General features: G+C 39.2%; 1 protein-coding gene across 1 annotated transcript in view; it reads left to right on the top strand.

Moving 5' to 3' along the window:
- The window catches only part of RUNDC3B (RUN domain containing 3B), a 45,525-nt gene extending 18,288 nt beyond the window's left edge, over positions 1 to 27,237 (top strand). The window contains exons 5-12 of the mRNA XM_026039401.1: positions 1,059 to 1,148; positions 3,388 to 3,468; positions 5,122 to 5,290; positions 8,316 to 8,473; positions 22,041 to 22,187; positions 22,523 to 22,638; positions 24,987 to 25,166; positions 25,472 to 27,237. Of these exons, the coding sequence (XP_025895186.1) occupies positions 1,059 to 1,148; positions 3,388 to 3,468; positions 5,122 to 5,290; positions 8,316 to 8,473; positions 22,041 to 22,187; positions 22,523 to 22,638; positions 24,987 to 25,132 (907 nt within the window). The 3' untranslated portion in view covers positions 25,133 to 25,166; positions 25,472 to 27,237. The remainder of the gene's footprint in view (positions 1 to 1,058; positions 1,149 to 3,387; positions 3,469 to 5,121; positions 5,291 to 8,315; positions 8,474 to 22,040; positions 22,188 to 22,522; positions 22,639 to 24,986; positions 25,167 to 25,471) is intronic.
- Positions 27,238 to 27,745: the final 508 nt, after the last annotated feature.

Here is a 27,745-nt window from a genome sequence, read left to right as displayed (position 1 = left end):
ATTAGGTAGATGTCCTGCTTGTTATATTATGTAGATGTCCTAATTTATTCCATGAGCAGGYTCCTGTAGCAGGGAGAATAAAATCTCCAGGGACACCAGTTTTTGGTTATTTTTTTACATCCTGTAGTTTTGTCTGTGAGCATAGATTTACTTTTATTGAGGTCTGTTGATGMATTTTAGTGGCAGTGGCCACTGCAATTCTTCTGATTCTTAGGTGAGCTCTGAGCTGTTCCAGTACCTCTACATAGGTCCAGCAGCAAGGTCTGAGTACAGCTGGTGTCCAAGTGACACAGCTAGAAAAGAGGGCTAAGACATCTGCATCAATCATCTCTGAATGAGATGCACAAGAAGGGACTTAAGAAAGGCCTGTAAACAGAGGGAATTCCAGTCTGCATGGTGTAATATGTGATACACATGCACACATGCAATTATTCCTCCTTTTTCAAAAGTTTTTTTTTTTGTTCTGAATAAGTTTCTTCTCTATAATGAATTTGTATCAGTTCACTTACATTATGGGGTCCTAAACCTTTTTTTTTTTCTTTATCTCTGACTATATTTGTATTTAATCTTCTAATCTGCTAGTGAAAATCAGAATGAATGTTGAATCTGAAATGACTTTCAAGTCATTTTGAAATGACTTGAAATCTGAAATGACTTTCAAGTCAATAACTTTCAATTTTTTTTCAATTATCATTGTATAATTATTCTTTGAATTTACACAGTGCAAGTTCATCCTTTCAGCAGTGCATATAAGATATCTTCATTTTTTTGTTTGCATTTTGTTCATCTTTTTCTATTATTTTTTAGGGCTAATAGTATGAATTGGTTTTGCTTTTTTTTTGACTGTTTATTCTATGTTTTGTATTCTATGCTATGTAGTTTATATGTCTGCTTTATCTGAAATGAAATATGAATTCCCTCAAGAGTTCCACATGGGCTTTTTCTATGAGTCTTGGTTTCTTCAGCTTTCAGATACAATGAAAAGAAAAACATATTACTTAACTCACTCAACAACGTTTTGTCCTAAGTTTGGGGTTTTGTTTGTTTGTTTCTTGAAGGAGATTTTATGAAGACGGAGCAATCGTTCTTGGTGAAGAAGCGAATATGCTTGCTGGCATGCTGTTGGGACTCAATGCAATTGATTTCAGGTATTGAATTTGCCTGCTTCCTAACCAGATGCTCAAGCAGGGGCATTATGGAAATCGCTGCTAGCTTGCCTTGATAGTTTGAGAGACAAAACTGATGTATCTTGGGAGGGGAGTCACTGATCTTGAAGTTGCATGGTAGTTTGCATATCTGACTGATTAYGGTATTTTCAAGACAATAGATACATGGGGGCAAGACTATCAGAAGCTTTATCACAGAAAATATTTAGTGAAACTTACAGACATTTCAATCTTTCAAAATATTTTCAAGTTTTAAGGAAAATAGTGTGTTGTGCAGTGGCACTCAACAGTAGCACTGTAGTTTCATATAGAGAAGGGGTGGGTATCTTTTAACTTTAGCAGTCCTAAATTTTTTAAAGAATTAACTAAAATGGGTTTCATGTGTGTTATAAGTAACTACAATTGCAAAGTATTGTGGGATTAATTCACCTTTGAAATCTCTAGCTAGACTTCTGTGTGTTTTGCTACATAATTAATGCTGTGCTCTGTTATGGTAATGAAAATGCAGGCATATGATGATAATAATAATAAAAAATCTGGGTTATGAGTCTGAAAAGCAAACTGTAAAGATTAGAGTGCAGATGAAGAGGTCTAACCTGCCTGGTGCATATTCGTGTCAATATGCTTGCATCGGTCCACTTAGCCTGGTGGTAATAAAGCAGGATAGCTTCTTTTGCCAGCATTTAGCTATTTGATTGGCTTAACTGCATCCTTAATATATGTCCTAGAGGAGCAGAAATGATGAGAGCTAAGCTTGATTGCAGCAAATTCAACTCTTGTCAGATTTTATTAATCGAAGCTTTACCCCGTGTGAAATTAAACTGCTTGCAGATTAGCACTGTCCCTAGAAGAAGTATAACTATACATGAAGAAGCAGCCTAACGAGACTGGGTGTGCAGTCTGGAAACCTTACCACACACCCCAACTGTGTGAGTCTCCTCTGAGCCTCAGCAATGCGTCCTTTCTGTAAAAGAGCCTAGTTAGTGGTTCTAATCCTCCTCTTGTGCTTGTGCTTGCTCTTTCTTTATCCTGTGATTTCTATTAGGAGCAAATTTATAGGCATCTCTTGACTCTTAATCGTATTCAGAGTAATAGCTGGTCCTCCTTGGAGACGTTTAAGTTTTTGTCAGTGGAACCCTTAAGAGCCTAGAAAATTTCTTGGCAAAATAGCCCTACAGGAACATTTTAATTATGCCACGTGTAATTTATTGTGTTGTGGTTTGAATGGTGGAGAAGATGCAGGCTTTCATTGCACTCCGTATTTGCGATGCTATCTTCAGTTCTAATGTTTTTTTCCCTAAATGTAGATTGGTTTCTGTATGTGGAACTGTAAATGGGATTTGTAGGGGGAATGTCCTGCCCTCAAAGCTGGGAATATGATTTTTTTTTTCCCTTCACAATATAATTGTGTGTTTTTCTCAGATACCACTTAAGTTACTGCAAAAATGACACTTCTCAGTTAAGTTACTGAGCTCTTATTAGAAACTTTTTTTTTCCTTTTTTTTTTTTTCTTTGTGGTGCTAGATAGAGAAAGATTAAAGAATTTGAGCCAGGTAGCATCATAATTAATTTTGGCACTTCTGTGATACTTAAGCATGATTAATCTTTGATATTCAATGCAAAAAGAACACAACCTAGATGACAGCTGTCTAAAGCTACAGCCATTTAAGAGCGTTTTGGAAATGTTAGCTCCTAAAATGTTGAGCATCTGCCTGCAGCCCAACACCAGAAAGTATCTGAAAAGAGGAAGAGTCTGAAATCCTTTGGGGACCTGGGGAGACRGTTACATGAGAGCTCTGCAACCACTTCATTCTAAGTGATCCTAGTACTCCCTAACATTCCCCAGCTCACCCACTGCTCTATTTTTCCTCGTTTTTCTTGCTTGAGCTAACTTTCTTCTGTTATTCTCTTGCAATCCATCTGTGTTTTCAGAGTAAAAGCAAATACTTAATAATCAGGGTTTTTATCAATTACCCGATTTATACCCTGATCACGTAGGATTTCTATTTATTGGGATTTTTTCACCCTATAATGTGAGCAGTGACTTTTATTTAATATTAAACAATCTATCTCGACTGGGTAGAATTATATCATTAAATATTGAAGTCATTTCTTAATTTTTGTTAACAACAAAAAGCAAATTTCATATTGGTAAGATTCAGCTATCATTGTCTCTTCATTTTCTTGATAGAATCTTATTATTGTTTCTCTATTTTATCAGTTTTTGCTTGAAGGGTGAAGGATTGGATGGCAACTTTCCAGCTGTCATAGATTATACACCCTATCTGAAATTCACCCAAAGGTATTTTTTATCTTTCAACTGTTTCTTTTATTTCAGTTTCAAGATTTTGCTTTATCCTTAGCCTCTAACCATTCGTTTGACATCCAAGATGATATTATCCATTTCTAAATACAAATCAATATACTTAGCTACCTTTTGCTGTTTCACAATAACAGAGTTATCACATGACTCATTAAAGTGTAAACTTAATGCTAACTTTTGTTAAAATCTGCAGTTCAAGAGCAGATAAATTTTTGGTTTGCTGTGAATTTTGTATTCGTGCCCTTGTATAGGCACGTATTCATTGACAGATGAACAGAATGAGCAAGTTAGCATGTAATAGATAATCATAGCAGTTCTGTATGTAATTAACCTTTCAGCTGCATTTTACTTCTGTAGTTGGCCACGTGATTGATAATAGGAAGGATGACCATACTCTACATTTAGCAATTCAGTTTCTTCAAAAACCATGCAAGTTAATGGGATGCCTTCTGTGCTTGTGACATCGGGGAAAGCATTTGGTGTTAGGAGGAGTCTTGAGGCTGTACAGCTGAATGTGAAACATCCTCTCTGGAGCTGCCAGGGATTCGCTTATGACAAATTGCCTGGTTCACTAAAGTAGAACAGCATCACTTCAGAACTTCATACATTATGTCAGTAATGGAAGTTGCAGAAGTGGAACCCAACATTGCCATGAAAATTTGTCTCTCCATTGCACTGTGATATAGAACACAAATTTCAGAGGACCATCATCTTAGTGCTTAGCTACTAAAGGTAGCTACTAAAAGGTAGCTGAAGAACAGAATCACTGGTTCATTCTTTAAAATGAGTTGGATTTCTTAGGCTTAAATTGTTGAGCTGCCTGCTAACCTTATAATGAAGGCTAATGTACATGGTGCATGGAAGAAAAAAAAACCACTTCCAACATATACATATGGAATAGAAAAATTCTGTGTTTTTTCTCTAATGAATTAGTAAAGTGTAAATACTTCTAGGAGAATCATGCAGTAGCAGGCATCTAGTTAAAAACTAGTGAATGATGTTAATGCAGTGGAAAGCACAGTCATAAAGGAAGATTTAAAGTGGGGCTTTAAGAGTGTCTGAACTTTATGGAATTGATTTGGAAAGATATGGAGGTACTTTAATAGTAAATCTGCATGCTATCTAGGGATATATTTATGTTCTGTGAAACAGTAGGTACATGGTCTTTGCTCAAACCATGCCATAAATTCTCATGAAAATTCCTTCATGATTTAATRTAATAACATCCGCTTTTTATTGTTCTGCCTTTTTAGAAACAAATACAATTTATTTTCAGGCTTTAATGTTTGTCTTGAATTTGTGAAGGAAAGATTTAGTCACTACTTCCGTAGTGAGCAAACTGTAGTGCATTGACCCTTCATAGTCCACAGAGTTATTCCCAGCACACAGTTGTTTGTTTTTCYACCCTTTAGACCACAGATAAACACATCTTTTTCACAGTTAGGTGGCTATACAATTATATGCTTGAAATATAAGTTCTATTTGGCAGTTGATTCTAACGAACATTCCAGTTCTTACTGTTTTACAGAGCTTTTTATGTCTTAAAGAATAGTTTGTATGCTAATTTCAAGGGGAATTTTACACCTTTGAACCATACAGTTTGGCATTTGGCTTATAAAGGTGATCTTTCAGTTCCGACAGCATCAGCAGTGATGAAGAAGAGCTAAGGACACTGGGCAGTAGTGGCAGTGAAGGCAGCACGCCAGAGAACATTGGTCCTCCCTTCATCATGGATGAAAATAGTTGGTACAACAAATGCAAAAGGGTGGAACAGAAATATCGGCTTGCGCTGGAGCAGAAGGTAAGAGATGAGTTAAAAAAAAGAGATCGSGTTAAAGATGGACTAAGAGGTAGAGCTCCTTTCTTGACTGTTTCTTTCCTTTGCTTTTCAGGACCCTTTTCATGGCAATAAATTATGTATAATTGTCATGAAATTGTGAACAATTGAGTTGTATTCGGTGCAGTAGGTACCAATTCATCAGAGGGAGACCATTTTATTTCAAACTCGAGAGACTTTCTGACATTGTATATTGGAAAACTAGATGAAAAAAAAATATTTTTAGTGACCAATAGTCTGATATGCCTTTCCTTTCCCCAATTGTCATTCACTTTGCGCACACATAAGCATTAATTTCTTTTATGCCTCCAAAGTAAGTCATGAATTCACTATAACTGAATGATGCTTGCCAGGGYTATGATATACCAAGTGCCTGGGTTRCAGGTGAAATCCGGTGTATCTGTGTCTTCTGCTAGTTGAATGGTGGAATGGAATCTGGTGCTRTTGTAGTAAGGTAAAGTCTGGCACTGTTCCTGTTGGATCAATAGTGCTATACAGGTTCAGACCTGGATCGCTCAAGAATCCATCTATCCTCAAGCTCACTGATCTTGTATCTTAGCCAAAAMCAGATTTCCAGRTAAGAAYAAAAGTAGAGCAAATATTCATGTAATATTTTCTTCCAGTACTCTCCAGGCCACCCCACATCAGCTCAGGGACTTCCTGAAGCTGATAGGGTTTGTCAGTTTACTAAACTGCAATGAATCTTTCTTCCAAAAACTYGTCAAGTTTGCTTTGAGCCCATATAAATTTTTAGCATCCAAATGATTTTTTTTTTGGCCAAATGTGTTCTGCGTATTTGCCATCTGTTGTGTGAAGAACCGACTCTTCTTCTTCCTTCTGAAGCTGGCTCCTGTTGGCTTCGTTTCATTGAGCCAACTTCTTGTACTTTAAAAAAAAAACAAAAAAAGATGAACAGTCAGTTCCTTCCTGCACCCTCCATGTCACCCACGAAAMATGAGGAGATTCTTTTCCAAGTTGCCATTTCCAAGTTGTGTCTTGGCCAGATTAATGAATCATAGTTTACTCTCTAGTTACATGGAAGTCATTCCTTCCTTATTTTGGAATTGTATAGGTTGTTCATTTTTGATGTAGTAAACTCCTAAACTGTGTGATTCTGTGATATTTTTTATGTCGTGTTTATAGTGGAACTTCACCTGCTTTCTCTAGTGGCCTACATCTCCCACATCACTATAGATACAGGTGTTTTCATAATACTCTGTTACTAATGTTACCCATCCTTTTTTTTTTTTTTTTTTTTTTTTTTTTTTTTTTTTTACGTGCTTATTTGATTGTTTTGAGTTTCAGTATATTTAGATGTGCTGTAAATTTCATATAGTTCTGTCATTTAGTTCTTTCAGAGCATTACTTGGAGCTGTAAGCAGTGTGTTAACAGTCAAGATCTTAGTACTGCTTGCATGGACTAAACTAGGTATACTGAGAAGCTTTCAAAACTCCTTTCAACTTTTACTGAGGCCAAAATCAATTCTTATCAGATGTAAAGATATCCAGTGGGGACAGAACTATATGTCAGCATAAAAACAAGGAATTGTTGTGGGGTTCATCAAGTCCAATGCCCTTGCTCAAACCAAGGTAAACTAGAAAAGGTTGCTCTGCACCATGTCCAGCTGGGTTCTGAGTATCTCCAGGGATGGAAATTCCACACCCTSACTGGCTGCTTGTTCTGGTGCTTGACCACCCTCACAGTGAAGAGGTTTCTCTTAGACCAGAACTTCCAGTATCCCARTTTTTCCCAATTTGTGCCCATTGTCTCTTGTCTTTTTACTGGGCAGCCCTGAGAAGAGTCTGTCTCCTTTACACATTTCTGTTAGGTATTTATGCAGGTTGATAAGGTCTCCCTGAACCTTCTCTAAGCTGAATAGTCCTAGCCCTTAGCCCCTCCTCGTGTGACAGATGCACTGGTCAGTTAATCATCTTTGTGGCACTGCATTATGTTGCTGGCATTTCCCTGACCAGCAAATGTGACATCTGGCTGCTTATTCAGCAGGACACATAGGACTTTGTGACTCTATGTAAGCTACTTGTTTATTTATTTATTAATAATATGTTTAACAAATGTAGGCAGCTTTATATACTTTAAAAACTATTAAACATTTCTTGAAAGCTTCAATGGCTGTTCAAAATTTTGCAGAATACACATACTTACTGTATTAATAGGAAGTTCCTAGCGTCTGACATTCTGGGACTATGCTGAAGAAAACAAAGAAATAGCTTTTCTGTGCTGTGACTAGATATTTAATCTGAGAAATACATCACGTACTATCACAGCTGCTGTTTAAATGCCCACATTATGCACTTTTGTAAATGACAAAAGTCTTTGCCATGTAATAAGGGCTGCMCCATATCTTTTATAATATCATCTGGAGAAAAAAGACAGCACAAGTGCACATGCACATTCCAGTTACACATGTCAGCTAAAGAAGTAACCTTCAGCAGTTCTCCTACTTGATACTTGACTTCATATGAATCTTCATTTAAATAATTACATTCTTTATCATTTTRATTTGGTACTGCAGCTCCCTTTTCACTCTCTTTTTTTAGGTGATAATACTCGATCTCTTTCATTAACAGTAGAGATTCATTCATCTTTTACCCTTAAGCACTATCTAACTTTCATGATGTGATACAAAAGTAAAAGAGTTCTGTTCTTTTTCTTGTGCCAGTGACTGTTTTTTTGTTGTTTATTTTTGAAGACTGAGCCTTTAACAATGGATTTCATGCTGGTGCCACTGCTGTCTCAGTGTTTCACTCATTAATCCATTTCTCCTCTGGAACATGGATGACCAAGTAATAAGAACATGATGTTCTCAGAGCCTGTTAAAAAACACAATACTCTTCTTAAGTTAATTTAGTAATTCAATTAAAAAAAAAAAAAAAAACTGTATGCATCTTAAGCCAGAAAACATGAACATATCTAATGAAAACTTTTTTGACAGTGCTCCTTAAAGCTTCTTGACGTTTTTATTTCTAGGGTTACCTTGAAGAATTGGTACGACTTCGAGAAAATCAGCTGTCTGAATCTGTCTCACAGAATAAACTGTTGTTACAAAGAATTGAAGATATGGATCTAGCCCATAAAATGGAGAAGGAACAGCTGGAATATATCATTGTGGAACTGCAGGATCAGTTGTAAGTTAGAGTAATGGAGAAATTTTGTTAGAATRGTATTATTTAATTATTTAACTATATAATGCGGAGAACTTTTGGTCCTATGGATATAAGTCCAACATCTTAAATTCATTTTTTCTGCTTATTTGTTGCTGTTGTTCTGACAAGTTTTATATACAGAAACAGCTATCCCGAAAGCTGCAGTAGTGCTGCACRGAAATTCTGTAAGATTTTTCTCTAAATAAATATCTGTAACATTTTTTTTCTAAAATACTCTTCAAATGTTATTACTTCCAAATTTAAGACTACCCTTTAAAAGGAGAAAAGAAACCACATTTCTGGAAGCAGCTTGATTTTTGAACGTTCTTCAAAATGTTAGGGAGGCGGAGAAGTAGGAGAAGACAAAGAAATATTTTTTCCTGTGTAAAACTTCTGTTTTATTTGTATGGGSTTCAGACACAGTAGAACTTCATGTGGCAGTCCTAGAAGTATTGAAACTGATGAAACAGTTTGCTGCTTGCCCTTTCTTCAATATAAGCTAAGAGACTAAGCCACAGGAAGAGGTTCAATTCTTTCAGTAGCATATGTGGCTTCTAAGATAATAAATATTTGAGTATTTYACAGTCTAAAAGTGGTTCATCCTCTCCGACCTCCCAGGGGGTTAGGGAGATACTGCACTTTTGCAGATGGACTCTCCGATTTTGTTTAGAGACCCAGATAGGGAACAGCTCACTGTGCAGTGATTAATTGCCATGRGTCTGCTATAATGTACATCTGCAGGAACTATATGTGTTGTTCAGTTCATACCAAATACAAGCTAGGTTATTTTACTTTACACCTGGGGTGATGTGTCTGAGCCCTGAGGTAAAATGGAAGTCATCTATGACCTCTGAAATAATCCAGAATGAGAAGTGTATAAGGATGGCTTAAGGATACTTAGGTTCCCAGTGCCTAATGAGTGTTTCAAAGAGACACCACCCAGAAGGGTTTATTTCTGTGGAGTAAAAAGTAATTTTGGCTGGTAAACAAATTGTTTCCCCCCCCTCTATCTTCTGTTAGATCATTTTATTGCTAGTACTTGAAATGAATTTTTTTATCCGTGTATGAAAATCCCCAGAAATGTTGCATTTGTGTTTTATTTATGCCTCTTGAAAGGTACGTTATTTAGAGGATCCATCTGAACTAACTGATAACTAAGCTAATTACCTGTATGTTTTTTTGGCCAGACTGGTTATTTTGGGGGGAGTTATGACCTTACTTTGGAAAGTTGGAATGTTTGGACCCTGTATTAATTTTCAGTCAAACTTTATGCTTCAGCAGATGGTTTTTAAGATCTCTGGCTTTCAATTTTGTTTGCTGCCTCATGTACGTAATAGCTTAAATTCTGGAGCAATTTCTGTGGTACATTGACAGTATGTTGTTGTATAGCTGCTTGTGAGAAGTCTTATGTGACTGCAGTCAGGAACCGGGCTMCGCTTGAGACTGGGAGGTAGAAACATAGTTTTACAGTAGTGGTCTGAACATAACGTGCATGTTAATGAACTCTTCCTAAATTGAGTCGGAGCCCCTGCTTTCTTTTCTGCAGAGAGATGGGAAGGAWTATTCCTAGCAGATTTCTGACAGTGAACACTAGTCGCAATTAACATCTTTTAATAATTTTTTCACATTTATTCTTTTTCTGGGTCATTTTTGTTGGTGGTGTTGCTCGTTTCTGGTTTTTCAGACAAAGGGTGAAGCGTTGGTTTGGCAGACCATGTTGTATCACTAATGAGGCTGAAATGAGTCATGAATTTTGGCCAACTGCTTTTTATGATCCAGCCATTTTAGAACAGTGTTTATGGCATTCCGCATCTCAGTGTATATTAAAGTCATGAATGTATGCTGTAATCTTTCTGATTTTTTTTAACAGCTAAAAACAAGTTTGGGATTGTAATTCTGCTGGTTGTAATAGCAGTGTTGAGGCATTTTACATTGATGTTTGTAAAACACTTTCAGATCTGATTTGGCGTCATTTACTGTGTAATGGAAAATACTATAAATAAACATTCTCTATTTTCTTTTTAGTGATGCTTTTCGATTCCACTTGCTTGCTGTCGCTGCTAAGTTAGAAAGTTCTCTTATTTCAAATTTCTGTTGTTATATACTTGGTGCTTCCAAAATGGCCTCTCTCTTATTTTGACAATAACATTTTACATACGTTCACAATTGATAAGCGCAGAATCTGGATTTATTTTTAGACTTGCCTCCAAAGAAACCCCAGGCAARTGGAAACCTGACTTTCTTGGCAGTATAGGTTGTTATTGTTACTGAGCTGGTAATCAAAAAACACCTGTAGAATCAACAAGGCCTTCAGCTTACGTATCAGATTATTATCAGAGCAACTTTTCGGTATTTGCATTTGAAAATGTGGCCTGATGTAAGGAGTGGGATACATACGGACATAGGAGATGGAAACAGCATAGTCAGAAATCATWTTTATCTTCCAGCTGTAATGAAAAGCTTAACACACTACAATGCTCAATAATATTAACTTGGTCTCACAAGCCTGAACCTGTGTTCAAGCCTGAATACAGGTTTAAAAGTAGTTAGAAGCCATATTATAGGTCCCATATATTCCATTGCCTGGAAAACAGTGAAATTGAAAATTACTCAAATCATTTATTCACAAAAAGTGAAGGGTTTTTGTGTGCATCTTGACTGAATTGCATTTCTTATTAATGTGCCCAGCCATCTGGGGCCTGGCAGTCTCCCTTTGCTGGCGGACGCCTCAGGCTGGCAAAGCAGCCGCGCTCGGCCGCTTGATTATCAGCCCGACCCGTCTGAACCGAGGCCAGATGGAGGCCGGTTTGCTCTGCTACCACATTGGCAGCATCCGCAGAGGGAGCGATGGCCGAGTGCTGCGTGTCGATATGTGGGCAGGGTGAGGAGGCCTCCTCTGGCCTCGTCTGCTGTCTTCAGAAATGTCCGAAGAGGGAACTTAATACTGCGCTCCGTCTCCCTCCCAAGCTTTTAAAGCAAAGAACAAGAGTGTTCTGGAAGATATTTGCTGCAGTGTTAGGCATAAACAGTTATGGGAATGTTTATAACCACGGTTTGGGATCTAGGAGGCCTCGCAGAAGTGCCTGTGACCTGTTTTGCCTCTTAAAGGCTGAGTTAATCCTGGTGTATATASAGCTACTTAATGGCCCGGTAAACAGTGTGTTGTTTGCCTGAGGTGATTGATTACACTAATTTGAGGAGGAAAAAAAAAAAACAAGTCTGGTTTGCAGTTGAGCATTAGGGCACTGTTTTTGGCTCTGTTGTCCTTCTTCTTCCATTTCATCCTCTGCCAAGCTGCTGCACGGGGATGTTGGCTCTCTCCCTTGATGACTATTTAGTTCAGTCAGTGCCATGGCCAGGCAGTAGCTCAAGCATCTTGCCCGCAAGAACCTTATGTTAAAGCTCTTCATCGTGGTTGAAACAGGCTTCTTTCTCACGTAGAATGATTCTTACTGTTTCTTTTGCCTTATACCCTATGATCTATGGTGAACTTTTTCTGCTGATCTGCCACCGTAAAGTTTTAAGCAGAGCTGCTGTAGCTGAAATTGATATTTGCATGTTAAAAATTGATGTGTGATCACAAGAGAGATTCCATCAATCTCCTGGGTAACGACTCATCACCTGGAGAGTGACTCATTGATGTTATAAAAGCATAATCCTGCCGCAAAAAATATTTTTTAATAAAATGCAATGAAATGAAAAAGCAAAGCATCGTATGCATAGGTGAAAACCTCAACATAAAATGCTGTAGATTTTTGTTTTATTCTGCCTCTACTGTGATTTTTTTGATGAAATGATGAGAATGAATTGCATAAGATTTGCAAGTGTGGATTTTCCTAAATGCATTTTTCTAGTTGTCAGTACCAGGTATATGACTCGTTGTCCAAAGTGGCACATTTTATTTTATTTTATTTTATTTTATTTTATTTTATTTTATTTTATTTTATTTTATTTTATTTTATTTTATTTTTTAATTTAGCAAATGCATCACAATGTATTTCTCAGTTCTTTTCTTTTGCAACCTTTTTATAGCTCTGGAGCATTTATCTGCCTCTGCCGTTTCTTCCTATATCACTGGCTTGTTCGAGTGTGTGTGGAGGGGCCTGTGGAAAGGAGGAAACCTAAGGAAATGCTTCTGCCTTTGGAATTGTGCCTCTGATTATGACATAAATAAGATTCAAATTTAACTCTAGGAGTACTCATGTTTAATACTGAATTAAACTTGTATGTGTAATTAAGGATTTGTTTTAGGTTTTACTAAATCTTAAGGTTAGCTTTATTTATCTTCTCTGTTTGTTACTCCAGAAACAGCCTCTCCTTTCAAGGCCCGAATCCTCTGTTCTTGATGCTCTGCCGTACCTGGCAGTGAGATGTGCTGCAGTTCCTCTCTGGCTAATATAAATGTCTTGGTAAACACCGTGAACGACAGCTTAGTCACAGCCCTGCGAGGCCGTTTGCATGAGCCAGGCTCCTTATTACTGCGAACATTGAGGCGCGTTTCCGCAGCCCCCACCTCTGCTTCCCTGCTTTCCAGGCGTTGCTTCTCAGAGCAGTGCTCTCGTGCAGATTTTGCTGTCTTTGCACTGCATCAGGCTCAAGCTGATGAATCCTGTCTTCTGGAAAAGCACATCAGATCCCTCGGCAGCACCTTCATGCAGACGGGCAGCACCCCGGGGTGCCTTTGCACGTGTTTCGGCCTAAGCAAAACGAGCTCCTTTTTGGTAGAAACACACCATGCTCTATCAACTGCATTTTGGAGTACTTAAAGAAAGATTGGCTCCACTGTTCTCAGCAAAGATGATTCCTTTCCAGGGACTGGTGGTGCCCTGTTGGGTTAAAAGCCTGCTCATCCAGGTGCTGTGTGTGCAAGCTGTAGGGCCTCAGCGCACAGCGGGARGGCTCAGGACTCTGCAGGGTGTTCAGGATACAAGTCACGGCTTGGCTGGCACACACARAGCAGAGGAAGGCTCATCCTTGGAGATCGAGGCAGAGGGATCTGAGCAAAGGATTTGAAATTAAATCTGTTAAACCCCCTGTGAATAAAACTTGAAGTGTGTTTGGCTTGGCTTTGTAATCCTCCCTCACGAACTAAATCATCGGGAGATGTAAGAAAGTCGGATCACTTCTTTAGCTCCCCTACCTTCTTTTCAGATAGTCCTCTTGCAAGACAYGTCTAAGAAATTGAGGCCCTCAACTGCTTAAGCGCAGTAAATCCAATTTGTTGGAACTGCTTTATTTTCTTACTGAAAAGAAGTGGGAGATTAGAATTTAGTATTTGATCTTCTGGGTGAATTTACTAGACTGTCAGAACTGAGAAGGCTAAAGCCTAYGGGACTGGGACTGTAATGCGCCATTAGCCATGCTCTCCTTGGCCCTGCTTTCCCCCTGCCAGCAGCCTCCCTGCTAAATCCACACCATTGCACTCTCGTCTGGTTTCTGCTCCTCTTTCTCAATGTATAGATACTTTTTTTTTACTTTGTGTAGCTTATCGTGGTAGAGAGTGTAGCTGTTCTGTTAGTGCGTCAGGTTGCTTTTCTTTGTGGGGGATTTTTGTTTGCTTTTTAAGGTTCTTGCATTATTGAATGTCTGTTCTGTTTACAAAGGTGTGGTCAGGCTGCAAGAAGGAAATTTCTGTTTTTAGCTGGGTGGAAACCTGTGAAAACACACTGGTTTCCTTTTTGCTTGAGAATATAACTAGGAAAAGTTCAGCTGGGGACATAGTGTTAGGGACAAGCGGTCTCAGAGGTCAGAGCGAAGCATCCAGAGTGAGACACACCAAAGTAATGTGCAGCATAAAAACCGTAGCAAAGCCTGGGACAAGGTAGAGAAAAGCCAGTCCTTAGGACACAGAGGGATCACGTGGGGTTATTGCCACGAAGGACACCAAAACTTTCTGGTTTTGACAGCAGGATGACTAAAGTAAAAGGACATACTCTGTGAGATAGGAAGGGATTATTTTTAAGCTAACATACTTTCTATTTAATTTGCCACTTTAAAAAGTGCTTTAAAAAGAATTTATGTAGAATTTAAGGTTTATTATAATGTTAAAGTCCTTTGAAATTATTGGTTTCTCACTTTGGAGACAAAATATGTAGGTATATCTCCGTCAAAGTGCAGGCTGACTCCAAAGTGTTACCCAGCAAAATCACTCTTTTGTAAGAAATCATCCTCACAAAAAGCTGGAAAAAATTTTCTGATCTGTGTAGTGAATTGGAGAATCGCAAGGACTCTGCTTTGAACGTTTTTGATATTTATTACCATGGTAATATGACTGTGCCCCCTTCTCTGAGTCTCCAGTGTGTCTTTCCTCCCCTAGCTGTGCTTTTATGGATAAAGGTATTGTATAACAGTGGCACAGCAAGAAAACGTTACTTGGGTGTAAGCACTAATTTACAGGACTTTACCCATCTTTTTTGGGAGTGGAGCTGCAGTAAAGCCTTTCAAAATAAATGATTATGAATGATTATGTRTTGAACCTTTGTAGGCCTCTAGGCAGTTCAGTTGCTAATGAGCTAGGCAATCACTCACACACAAAAAAAGCTCTTTTTTTTCTTAATTATGGATGGTATTTGCAAATTTAACACACAATGTGGTTTCCATTCTTTGAGACTCGCATCCAAGATTGTACTTTGTTTCTTGCTTTTCAATGTTTTGTTAAAATAAAGCACGGTTTAAATGCTTTCCTAAAAAGGCTTTAAAAGGGCACAAAAAAAGGAAGGTTTGAAGTTATAATAATAAAAAAAGTGTAGTTCTTTCTTTCAGCCTTTATTAACTGCTTTCCTATGTGGCTAGCAAGAAGGTGGCAGAGATTTTGAATCTGGTCGTTTTTCTGTTGTTGAGATTTTATTCTGCAGTCACTTCATTTTTTTTTTCTTACTTATTATCCAAATGTCACTCAGCACAGCTCCAAAACCTTGATCTGTTACCTTTTTTTCCTCTTTCCTTCCTTTCTCCCCTGCCTCCCTGCATATTTTTGACAACTTGTAGGTAGGAGAAAGTGGAAGACCTTAAGCTAAAAGTCAAAATTTTTCATTTCTACGGTTTTCTCTTTCTCCTCCCTTTGCCCTTTCCTCTCAGATCAGATTTTCTTTTGCCCTGGATTTCCCTTGGACCCTGAAGCTCTGCCATGCTGCCTCTGGAGTCTGGTAACTGTCTGAATTCTCATTCAGATACCAGCTGGAACTTACATTACTACTTATGGGCTGGGAAGTTCTAGCTGCACTTCCTTTCTCCTCACTTTTTTCCTTGTCCCACTGCTTGCATACTGCTTTTGACAGTCATCTTATGTGGAAGATCTATCTCTAGGTTTATAATACTGGATAAGACTGCTGAAACCATTGCTGTCTTAACATTTGAGTGGGAATTTAGAGAAGCAGTTGTTCTGCCAACTCAAAGTTTACCCAACTGCTGGTTCTGATGGATCCGAGAGAAGTATGTTTAAATAGCAAATTTTTTTTGACAGACTATTATTTTTGGTGAAATTTTCCTGATCTCTTCCAACAGAAGGTCTGGATTTTTTTTTCCCCCTGCATAAGTGTCCTTTTAAAAGGAATTCATTTGTGACTAGAAAGTTCTTCTTGACATGAATCTTAATTATCTCTGAATGATAAGCTTTGTTGAAGTGGATATTTATTAAAGGCAAGCTTGATAATCTGTCAAAAAAGCTGATAGAAGTCCTCTCTTTCTCCCAGAAAGAAAATGATGGTTGAAGAGTAGAATGAAAAGCTCTCCTTTACTTATTTTAATAATTTATGGTTGCCAGTCAAAGTTAAGTATCTTTCTTGCTTTTATTTAAGACTCTGTTTTGGGCGAATTAGCTGTGTTGTGCCTGTAATCTCTTCCAGAGGAATCTCACTTGGTTATTTGGTTGAAAATACGAAGAGCTCTCCACCATGCACTRCACTACCATGTTCATAAGCCCCCACAAAGTTCATGTGCTGAGGTAGTGTGTCTTGATCTGTTGTGGATGTCTATATCAAATAAAATTGCCCCTTATTACTGGACTAGAAACCAAGAGTCAAGCTGCAGGTATCTGCCAAAATAAGATACTCCAAAAGTCAAGGAGGGTCCAAGACTGTATAGAATCGATGATGGTGATTTTGTGACTGGAGGATTGTATTTTGAGATCTCTAGGAGATAAGGAAGGAGGACTCAAAAGATTGTTGAAGAAGCATCAAGGGGATCTGTTCTGTGGCCCAACTAGCGTGGCTGCTGCTGCTGCACATGAAGAACTGTTGGCCAGGGAGACACAGTAAGAAAACGTGGTGCGCTAGGACGTGCCTGCCGTTTCTCACTGCCTTTAGAAAATCTCCTGGACACTAACTACTCTGGCCTCAAATTTGGGGAATACGTGTCTGTGCACAGGGCACCGAGCAGTCATGTTTTGCAGCATCAAAATCCCCTGGTAAGTAACTCATTTTCATACCTGCTGCTTTAATTTCTCAAAGTCCAACAATGTACCAGTCCAGACGTTTCACTGTCTTGCTACAGTCCCAACAATTCCCTTTTATTTTAGATTTACAGATTTTGGTTATATTCATGTATGCTATCAATTTGAGTTTGCGTTCCATATTTCCTGTCCTAGATAAAGGTTTTAAAGCTTGTGCTTTCTTATTCAAATGTTTCGATTTTTTTTTAAGCTTTTATTTTCGCTTTTACTTTTCACTACTCAGGTAGTTCTTGAACTGGAGCACCCATCTGATATAATTCCCTTTCTTAGGGAATTAATCTGTTTGGTTTATTTCCTGCCTTCATCTGCTGGTAGGAGGGCAAATTGCCACCTGGACTGGCATGTTCTGGATTTGGAGAAATTAAACCTGCAGGTAAGAAATTATTGGTTTTTCATAGGTAATGGGAAATAATGGGAACGAGAGCTTTTGTTTAGTAGACAAAAAAATCTGGCTAAATGAATCTTTTAGAGAAAGCTTACAGTGCATAAATCTGTGTTTGATGCAGGGGAAATTGGAATTGTTGTGTGGCTGAAAGAAGACCTGGACATCCTAGGTGGTTATTGAGATGAGGCTTTTCAGTTTTAACTTGGTCCCAACTTGAGATGAATATTTTCTTATTTTTGCCCCTCAGAGGTGGTAAAGTTGCAGTACATTAAATGTCCAAAGATTTTATTTCATTTTCATTCTGCATGCAGGAAGCCCACGTGCGAGTTGTCTCTTGTACCCTGTTATAAATTAGTCAATTGAGTCACGCCACAATTTTATGATTCCGAGGTTTGAGAAGCAGCTGCTCTGGAATTCCTTATCCTTAGCAGAGGCTGCTGAGCTGCCCTTAGGAGCGCCAGCCGAAGCAGAACTGTTTGTGGGGCCACATTATCAGTTGTTAYATACGTATCTTTAAGTAAGCATTAAACTTCGACCATTCGGCTGCGAGTTACTCTCACGTGATTGTACCAAAGTGACAGCAAGGGCAGGGTGATGGTGGAGGCAACGTGGAAACAAGCAGTGATTTGTTGGTTGCATTTTATTACTGGGTGTGTATCATACACAGTGATATTCTGCGTGTGCTTCATAAATATCCATAAAATCATAAAAGAAAAATCCTGAATAAGAAAGTCAAAGTCAACATTAATAAGACAGAGCCAGCGAACCCGGGTGGAAGAGAGTGTTTATCAGAACATTTTACTCATCTCACCTTTCCCTACCTAAATACACGGTTTAAGGACTGAAAGTCACAAGTTGGCAGTGGCATTTCTGTGATGAGCTCTATAAAACCGATGTTAATACTGTGCTCTTCCTTTGACTCCTTGGATCCTAGTAAAGATATTGAAAAACCTGCAGGGAGCTAATATATCTCTGCTTGAAGCAGGCACTTAGGAGTAAGTTGGGAGTAAGTTAGTATTGATGAACATTGATGAACTAGTGAATCATCAGTATTCTTTGTAACAGGCAGGAACTCATTAGCAGAACCTTTTAAATGAATCTTTTGTTTTCTAAAATGAGCCTGTTAATATTGGATCTTGATGTAAGAACACAAATATGCCTGTGTAGTTAGTTATATGGAGCCAAATATTTGTTTGCATTTGATGATATATTGTAGTATTAAGAATATTGTTCTCATTTTTTTTTTCTAGCAAGCTACTAGCAATTTGAATTTGTGTGTAGGTGGCCTTTCTTTTGGATTTTTTTGTTTGAAAGGAGCTAAGAAATATGATAAAATTTAAACCTCAAAACTTTAAGAAAATGAGCGGAAAACATCACACTGCATGCTTCATATATTTAAAACACTGAAAAATTTAAAATCTCAGCATTTGTGTATGCTTTGCTCTTTTTGCAAATGTGCTTTATGGGAAATCCATGCCACACAAAAGCAGAAATAGTATTTGATTGCTTGAAAAATAATTTGCTGAAAGGAGATCCTGTCTCCAGTGTGGCAGGTTCCTCTCTCTAAACAGGCCCCAGCAAGAGTTCTGCTGGGTTTCCCACACACCCTGTGCTCGAGGTTGTGGTAAGCAGGTCAGCAGTTACGTCCAAAGGAATTAAAAATTGCCTTTCTCTCTGCCATCTTTTTCAGTATTTATTGATACATACTTTTAATAATATTTTTTCAGAACTTTAATGTGAAGTTCTTTAGAAAAGGATATGAAGTTACTTTAGAAAAATATTTGTTGGTATGAAGATTGCTCAGGGCAAAAATGTTGGGAGCAGGGAAGAAGTAATTATTTCCTTCCTGTGGGTCAAAATTGAACTTCTAAAGAGTTCTGAAGCAGTGATGAGGCAGAGATTGAAGCAGTCCTCGGTACAAAGGGACATTCAGTCTACTTGAAGATTACTAAGATTCTTGTCTTATTCAAGTATGATTTTGTAGGGAGAAGAACATTTTCCACTTAAATAATTTGAAATTATTCAGTCTTTTCCTAAAAATGCGGGTTTTTTTGTCTCTAGAGACACCTCTTTTGGAGAAGATGCGTTTGATTCATTTCCTACATGAACATAGTTAACTGAATGCTGTTTTTGTTGGTTCATCTRATGGCTGGGAATTGGTAATATTTTGGTCAATATTAATACACAGGGTAAATTAGACAAGCTAATCTGTAGGCTTTTGTCTTTACATTTCTGAATCTTTAACATTTCCAGAGAAGAAGGAGGAACAGGAGGTGTTGTACAGCAAGTTCAGAACTTGCTGTATTGGTTGTTTTTGTGGTTACCTTTAACTYCTGCAAGTGGTCCATAGAGTGCAAGGGCTTCCAGACCACTGAATCTCTTCTGGAGAGCCTCCTAGGCAACTGATATCATTTGTGAGATTATCTTCTCATCTGTGATATTTGAATTATTTTTTGCCAGTATGGGATGCTGAACATGTCTATGGTCTTAAGGGAACTCCACCTGTTGCAGAACTGAGCTGCTTTATCCTTTGCCAATAGGACTGTGAAAGTGTTGGAAAGGGCTTTAGGTAGAAATGGTACCAGTTAGTGCAGATGGGGAAGAAAAGCTTGCAGCTTTCAGACAGCCGAGAATTTCTTCAGGCCTAGAACGGGCAAGTATAATGTGCCATACATCAGTTCAATCCTTCTGCTCCCTTAATAACTTGTCATGTATTGATATGTATTCTAACTGCTCTCCACAAACCTRCCAGTGCTCCTCGCTCTCATCAGGTTGGCCCAGGTTACCCTCCTGGGTCTCACTGCACACAGGGCCTTCTCTTCCRGAGCACCTCTGGTGACCTCAGGAATGTTCACTGTCCTCTCCATGTGCCAGCCACCTTTCCCTGATAATTACATGTTAATGACCTTGTTCTCATCTTTAATTTCGCTTTCAAGATTGTTACTTCAAGCCTGAGGTAAAGACTCGAAAAAAACCCACTATCAATAGGAAGCTATTTTATGGAAATCTGTTTAAAATTTGAGCTGCCTACTTGTGATTTTCAGGATTATTCGTGTGATGTTTATAGATTTTGTTCCATATAAGTTACGCTTTGGGAAATCCTTTGCTTAAGATTCTCTATAAAATCTTGGCTTTTGAGTCATGCTAGTGGGCCTGCAGTCTTTTGGGTCGCTCTGGTTCTCATGGTTCTTGCCAAAATCTGCCCGTACGGAGGCAGCTGCCTCTCCATCCTTCTTGATGCTGTAGAAAACAACTGCAGGAGGATGAACACATGAATATTGATAGGGCTGAAAGAATAGGCGGGATGACCAGCAGCCTGCCAGCARTATCTTATCTACCTTCTTAATGCATACAGTGTTTTTACTGGATCCTGTGCTTATGCTGATTTTAAATACTCAGTTATTTTTACATTTTTTTTTTAATGTTCCAAAGGAAAAGCTTACTGTAAGAAAGTTGATGGTTTACTTGCATGGAAGTTGGGAAAAATTATCATCTTGGGATGAGCTTTGGAAATAATCTTGTTCCCAGTGGTGCTTCATCACCTTTTCTTGCAAAATTGCTGCGTATCCCTCTTCTTTCTCACCCATTGAGTTACTCACTGAACTTGCTGTTGTCCTCCCGTGTCCTGTGGGAGATTTTGGCCCTCTGGGTGGTACTGGGTGCCCCTGCTTGAGGTTCTCCTCAGAGCTGTGTGAGTGCCACTGGAATCAAAATTACATGGTAAAAATAGATAGGCTGGCAGTATTTCTTGTGAATTCATGGCGGGGTGTGTTTACCATCACTGGTTATTTAATTTTCTGTGCTTTTGGCATATCAGATAGCAGGGTGGCATTTGACTTGAACTCCTGAGTACATAGTCAGCATGGACCTACAGTGACAGTTATTGCTTCAGACCACATGTGTTCCAACGTGGCATAAAGCAGCACTTGGGAACTGGCCGAGCTTTCTTGGCATTGAGGATTTACAGACTTTTTGGTTTTATTGTTTCTGAAGTTATGCTGCAGAGCTGTACACTGCATATTGCCAGGATTATTGGGAAAAGTTGTCTCTGGGCCAAGGAAAATCTTATTTTGGACCCCGAAGACCCAGGAACCTCCCCTACTTCTGCATGACTTTTTATGCAGTTAATTTCCCATCCTGGTAACTGTCTAATTTCCAGAACTTTAGGAAACCAAATCGTTCTGCTTTGTGGGAATGATGAAGATTTACTTAAGCATCTGAGCTAGTCAGTTAACACGTTTTCAGTAACTTAGAAGATTAAATTGCTAGAAACTGTGAAGCTATGGGAAATGGAATAGCTACAAGTTGTATTTTACCATGAAGTTGGAGTTAACAGAGCTGTTAGTCTGTTCCTCAAAAACTCAAAGCTCTCGTGGGGTGGATTAAACTGTAAAAATGTGGAGGGGAAAAAAGCATCATGTTACCGTGCAAGGTATTTTCTTGTTAATAAATATCATACAGGCAGAAAGCATCTTTAAAATGCTTTAAAATTGCTTCTGTGGAAAGTAGGTTGTTTCAACTCTCTGCTCCTAAGTACATTTTTGTTTACAAGCTGCTTCCCACGGAAAAAGTTTCATAAAACTGTTGATGAAGTGCTTTATGAAATTGCAATCGGACAGTCACTCAAAGCAGAACAGGCACTTGGGCAGGACTGCTTGTTTTTCTTAATGTGACGTATTTAGTGGAGTGATATTTAGCGTTTTCCATTTTCACAGGACTGTGCTGAAGAATAATGATTTGAGATCAAGACAGGAACTGACGACTCACCTCACCAATCAGTGGCCTTCCCCAGGAGCTCTGGACGTTAATGCTGTTGCCTTGGACACTCTGCTCTACAGAAAGCACAACCAGCAGTGGGATGAGTAAGTTCAATGTCTGTTTTGTTCYTTTAAAGGAACAGAAAAACTCAGTTTTATGTTTCCCGTACCAAACTCCTAAATGTATCCTGTCCAAATTGGTCATTAAAATGGACAATTAGCAGAAGTTTTTCTTTCTGTAAGATTTTCCTTTTGTGGGGATCAATCAAGATTTTTTTTTCATTGTTTTAGAAGGAAAAAAACAGTGCTTTAGGAAACACAGAAGAAATAGAGAAAGTCTATGAGACAGAAAAGATTTACTGTGAAATTAAAAAAAATACTTTTTTTTAAGTTAAATTTTTTAAATGCATTACTATTAAAAATTATGACTTGTRTTACAGGAAAAGTTTTCAAAGCTTGGACCAGCTCTCAGCAGATGTTAGTCTTTCTCAAACATCTCTGGATCCAGGTCACTCCCAAGATGGAAAGCAGGATGGACTGAACTTGCTAAATGAAGGTACGGTGCCTGTCTGGTGCCTTCATTTTCTTTCATTCCTCATAGCTCTCATACCCAGGCTCTGCGCGAGGAATCTTCAGCAGGAACAAGGAAGACAAGTGAGGACTTTTACCTCTGTTTCTCCAAGGACTCTATATAAAAGAAGGTTGCATATATTAAGAGTCCCAGAAAGGAAAGTAATTACARGACTTTGCATGGTTTTTAAGGCTGTTATTTAAATATGTTGCATATCTTCCTTCTCCATCGCAGAACCAGAGACAGTTTCAAGTAGGATCTTCCATCTATCCTGCTATAACTAGCATGAATATTTGAGCCTTTAAATTTCCTCCTTGTTTGGGTTATTCCAGAAGCGATCCCAGTTCAGCTTCCTTCAGGAAGGCCTTTGCAGCTACTCCTCACATGCTTCTATCTTGCATTCCTATATCTGCAGAGATGCAGGTTGATGCTGCTGCCCTGAAAACCAGGAGAGGAAGCTGCTGCAGACGGTGGCAGTCCCTCCTTACAGTATTCCACTGCCTTCCGAGTCTGCCTGTGTGTCAGAGTCTGACAGCTCCATCTCRTGGACTGTGGTGAAAAGCAGAGAAATGCTCTAAGGCTTGAAGCTCTGCTGTTTTGGCTAAGGAGTCAAAATAAGTATAAACAATTTTTTTTTATTTTTTTAAAATCTCATTATACATTAGCTTGGAATATTCTCTGCAGTATGGAGCCTTAGTAGTTCATGACTCTAAAATTTCGTATTTTTAAAATACGAAGGATGGCAAATTTAAAACATCTTTTTAGTAAAAAAAAGTTTAAATCTCTTTCAATTTAGTTTAGAAAAAAGTGAAATAGAAATGGCATGGTTATGATGAAGAGAAATCTGCAGCAGATCTACTCTCAGCTTTTTTTCAATTCTGATATTTTATCTTTTGTGAATTATGATGTGGCAAAAAATCTGATAGTGTTTTAGGTGTTGATTTCAGGGCTCTAAAAGCAGCAGGATGCCTCACTTTTAATTAAGTGAGGTCCATCACCTAAGGTTTAGTATAACTGGGTTAAGTCATAGTATTGTAACAGCAAGATCATGTTCCTCTTTTTCACTTCCTAATATGGCAGTTTAAAAGAGTGAAAATAGTRAAAGGTCCTACCAAGGGAGGTGCATGATCTGCTTCATGAATCAGGTTTTAGTTTTAGAGCTGCTGAATTTAGAGCTTGTATCTAAAGTGTATTATACTACTCTGTGTCCTCCATGGTTTCTAAAAGTTATTTTTTTCCGTGTAAAAAGATTTTTCTGGCAGTTAAGAGTTGAAAAGGGCTGATCTAGTTTGGTTTTTAGGAAAACCGTTCAGTCGTTGAGACAAATCTTGGCAGAAGTGAGACCCAAAATGTACAGCAAACTGCTAATAATGCAAAAGAACTACATGCCACTTATTTTCCTGTGGGATTGTTGTTTTCCTTACATCCTGCTTGAGAAGTAAAATTTTTCTGCCAGGAACATGAGATGCGGTTTTAGGTAACACCACTTTATAGAGTTTTGGGGTTTTTGAAACCCTGCTGGATGGGGTTCCCAGCCTCCATCCATTTCGAGTCACTTTTCAAATCTAGTTTTCGTCGCCTGTAGGTGGTTATCTTGGCATTTCTGTCCCGCGGGTGACCCCGGAGGGTGGAACAGGGAGGGGTTGTGGGACGATTTCTGCAGCCCGTTGGGTACCAGCCGGGCAGACACCTGCGGGGTCATGGGGCAGCGCGGGAGGGAGGGCACGCGCCACRTGCAGAAACTGCCTGGGTAGTTCCAGACCTGGAAGGCTCTTTCCGGTTGAACTGTAGGTGCTTTTGGAGAACGGATTAGGTAACTGCACTGCTGCTATTGCACTGGGGGTCATCTTCAGKAGTGGAATTTTAGCACCCTTCAGATTAAGCAAGAAGGGTGGGAGGGAAAAATGAGGCACGTTCCCTGTTAAGGAAATAAATCTGCATTCCTGTTAATTTGGCTTCTTTCTCAGGGAGTGCAAGCAGGGGGTCTCCAGGGGTGTGCTGCCGCTTGCATTTACAGCGTGTTCGGTTAAAAGAAGTGCTGGGTTTGGTAGCTCTTGTTTGCCACGTGGTCGGTGGAGCCTCTGCACAACAGGGACCTCAGCCCAGCCCAGGAGCTGGGCCCCCAGTCTCTGCCCCAGCCAGGCAGGAAAGGGGCAGAATAGCTGATACCCCTTCTCAAACCATGTTTGTGCAGTATGTGYGTGCTGCAGTGGAAACAAGTAGTTCATAACGGGGGACGTGACCCTGTGTTCTCCCTTGCTTCAGTWTCCTGTGGTCGGGTAAGCTCGTGTTGTGCAGCAGTGACTGGCTTAACCCCTGGTTTTTCTCACCAGGGAAGGAAGACACCCCGTCACTGCTTGGCCTCTGTGGTTCCCTCACTTCCGTAGCAAGCTACAAATCTCTCACCAGTCTGAAGTCAAGTGAATATCTCGCAAGTCCCACGACAGAGATGACAAGTCCAGGCTTAACTCCGTCTTGAGCAGATACACACGACACCGAGGAGCTTCTGTGCTGTATGCGTTTGGTTATGTCCTGTCATACGACCTGCAATGAGGACTGCTCRTTCTAAGTCAAAAAGAATATGCTGCTTCATTTTGGGGGGTTTTTTTGCACTTCCCTGTTTAGTTCACAGAAATGTCAGTTTTCATTCTTCCTTCTCCAGAGGACTTTTTCAAAATTTCTCTCTAGCCAGACATGATTTAAAACTCACCGTCAGGTACAGGATATAATTTGAGGCTACGACTGTTTTTTCTAAAACGAAACAGTTGGAAGTCAGTCCCCTACTTAACTGTCATGTCCTTTCTTCTTCCTTTAACAGCAAACTGGCTGGCTGCACTCCAGCCACGGTGCTTCTTTGCAGTGCTTTAAATATCTGTCGGCTCCTGCAGAAGAGACAGGGACTCCTGAACTTCCGTCTTTGTAAGCAAATGAATATTTCACTTAGAAATACAGCTTTCTGTCTGCATATGTTACATAGGACCTCAGCTTGCRTATTTAATCTATCAGTAGGTCTCCTCAAGTTGAGCATTGAATTTGCATTCCAGTTATCAACATCGTAGCACTTAGGAGCTGTATGAGTCACAGTGAAAGATCACCCTGAAACATCTCTTGATAATTCTGGCAGTTGCATGAGAGTAACAAGTGCAAGTTCATCATCTCAACCAGGCAAACTTAGCCATTGGTACGTGCTCAAGCAGCTTGCTAAATGCTTTCGAGTGACCTGAGCTAGGGATAGTATAKAATTATGAGAAACATCCTGATTTATTGGCATTGTGTTGCCTTGCTGGAAAGATGGGGACTGAGTTTATTGGGAATATCCCGGGGAGCGTGACAGAAGGGGGAGCAATGAAAATGCAAACTCATTGCAAAATGCAAAAACACATGAGTATTCTCATGTGAAAGAGTTTTCTCATTCCTGTAGTAGGGCAATAGGTCTTTTTCTTAATTAGGTAATATGCTAGAACTTATTTAAATCAGTGTTCTCAAATGGTTTGTCATGGATTTAAATTACTGATACGAATTACCTGCGACATTTTTTTAAATAAAACAAACTTTACAGATTACCCGCCAGTTTCAAAGTTTGCAAATTAATTTTTTAATTGCAAACTRTATTATTCTTAATTCTTTATAAGATATAATGAAGCCTTTATCTATGAATTTTGCTAATCTAGGTAATGCATATCAGTCCGATTGGTAACTTTTTAAGCAAAACTTAAGTGCATGTATGTTGTATTTATAAGTGCTAGGGAAAATGCTTTTTTGTGCCAAAGAAGTTTCATAAATTGTTTACATGAGTAGCTGCAATACTCCGAGATCTTAAATCCTTGCTTTCTTGTAGATGTTTACAACACATCACCACACGCCGTTCACTTGTAGTTGCTTTGCCTCTTGTTCTGGTACCCCTGGCACTACTGCCCTAGGCTGGCCGTTTGCAGGGGGGCAAAAGGAGGAGGGTGCAGCCTCACCGTGCCTAAAAACCATGGGAATGGGCAGCCTCCGGGAGCACAAACCTCCTCATGGATGCAGGAGGCTCGAGAGATTCTCCTCGACTCTCCAGGCCCCAGTGCTGCAAGTTACTGCACCCAGGGCAGGGTAGAGCAGCTACTGATGCCTTTTTAGTGCAGTCTTTTACAGCAGCACAGCAAAATCCACCAGACCTTCAAGCCCTCATGTGCCGACCCCAGTGAATCAGTCTGTGTAATAAATTCTGACCATTAAGTCTTCTCCTACACCGTCGGAATGTCTCTTGCTTCCTGAAACAGCCTTTTTTTAGTTATTGCATCAGGTAGAGAGAAATTGCTGTTCTCTCATGGCAGTTCAGTAGTGTTGTTACYTACTCATTTGTAAACTAGAGATGTGTTTTTACTACAAATCCAGCGAGGGAATCGGGATGGCCGGAGTCAACGTTCCCCATCAAGGTACAGTGATTTCATCCCTCTTGTTTGCTGTTCAGCTCCTCTCCCACTGCAGCAATGGCTTGGAGGGGGCTGTAATCATGATTTTCAGTCATGGCAGCGGATGGCTCTTTTCTTGGAGCTACTGGTGTGAAAGTTAAGTGTCATTTAGCTTAAGTCTTTTATGTAGTCTGATATCACAATGAGTTTGTGTCATTTGTGCATGAGAAGTCGTTTGTGTGTCTTTCTCAGTTTAAAACATTATTAATTTTAAAAAAGATGAGAAAAATGCCAAAATTGTATGTTTTGCTGCCTTGATGTCCCATAAATGTTGCATGTAAATTAAACATTTTGTATCATCAGTATTCGCTAGTTTTTGTCTCTGTTTTAGACAGTATAAAGACCACTTGAAAAATTACACTGTTGGTGAGATTGCTCTGTTTCATTCAGCATGGTCCAACATTTCTTTCTCTTATACTAGGGACTCAAAATAAGGCCTGGAATTATTCCGTAAATCATAATAGAAGATGAATTCCAGCTCCTCCAGCAGTATGACCTGCTGTAAACATCATTCCTCCTGTCTTCACACATGGCGTTTTCAGCACACGCTAGATTTTCAGGAAGGCRGACGCACCCTGGGGTTCCTTGGTCATAGCAGAACAGGATGGGGTCCATTTCTTGGCTCCAACACAGCAAAA

The sequence above is a fragment of the Nothoprocta perdicaria genome, unplaced genomic scaffold (genome assembly GCF_003342845.1).
Source record: "Nothoprocta perdicaria isolate Ctin4 unplaced genomic scaffold, notPer1 scaffold_23, whole genome shotgun sequence".
NCBI classification, from domain to species: Eukaryota; Metazoa; Chordata; class Aves; order Tinamiformes; family Tinamidae; genus Nothoprocta; species Nothoprocta perdicaria.
This window is presented reverse-complemented; position numbering and strand designations above follow the sequence as displayed.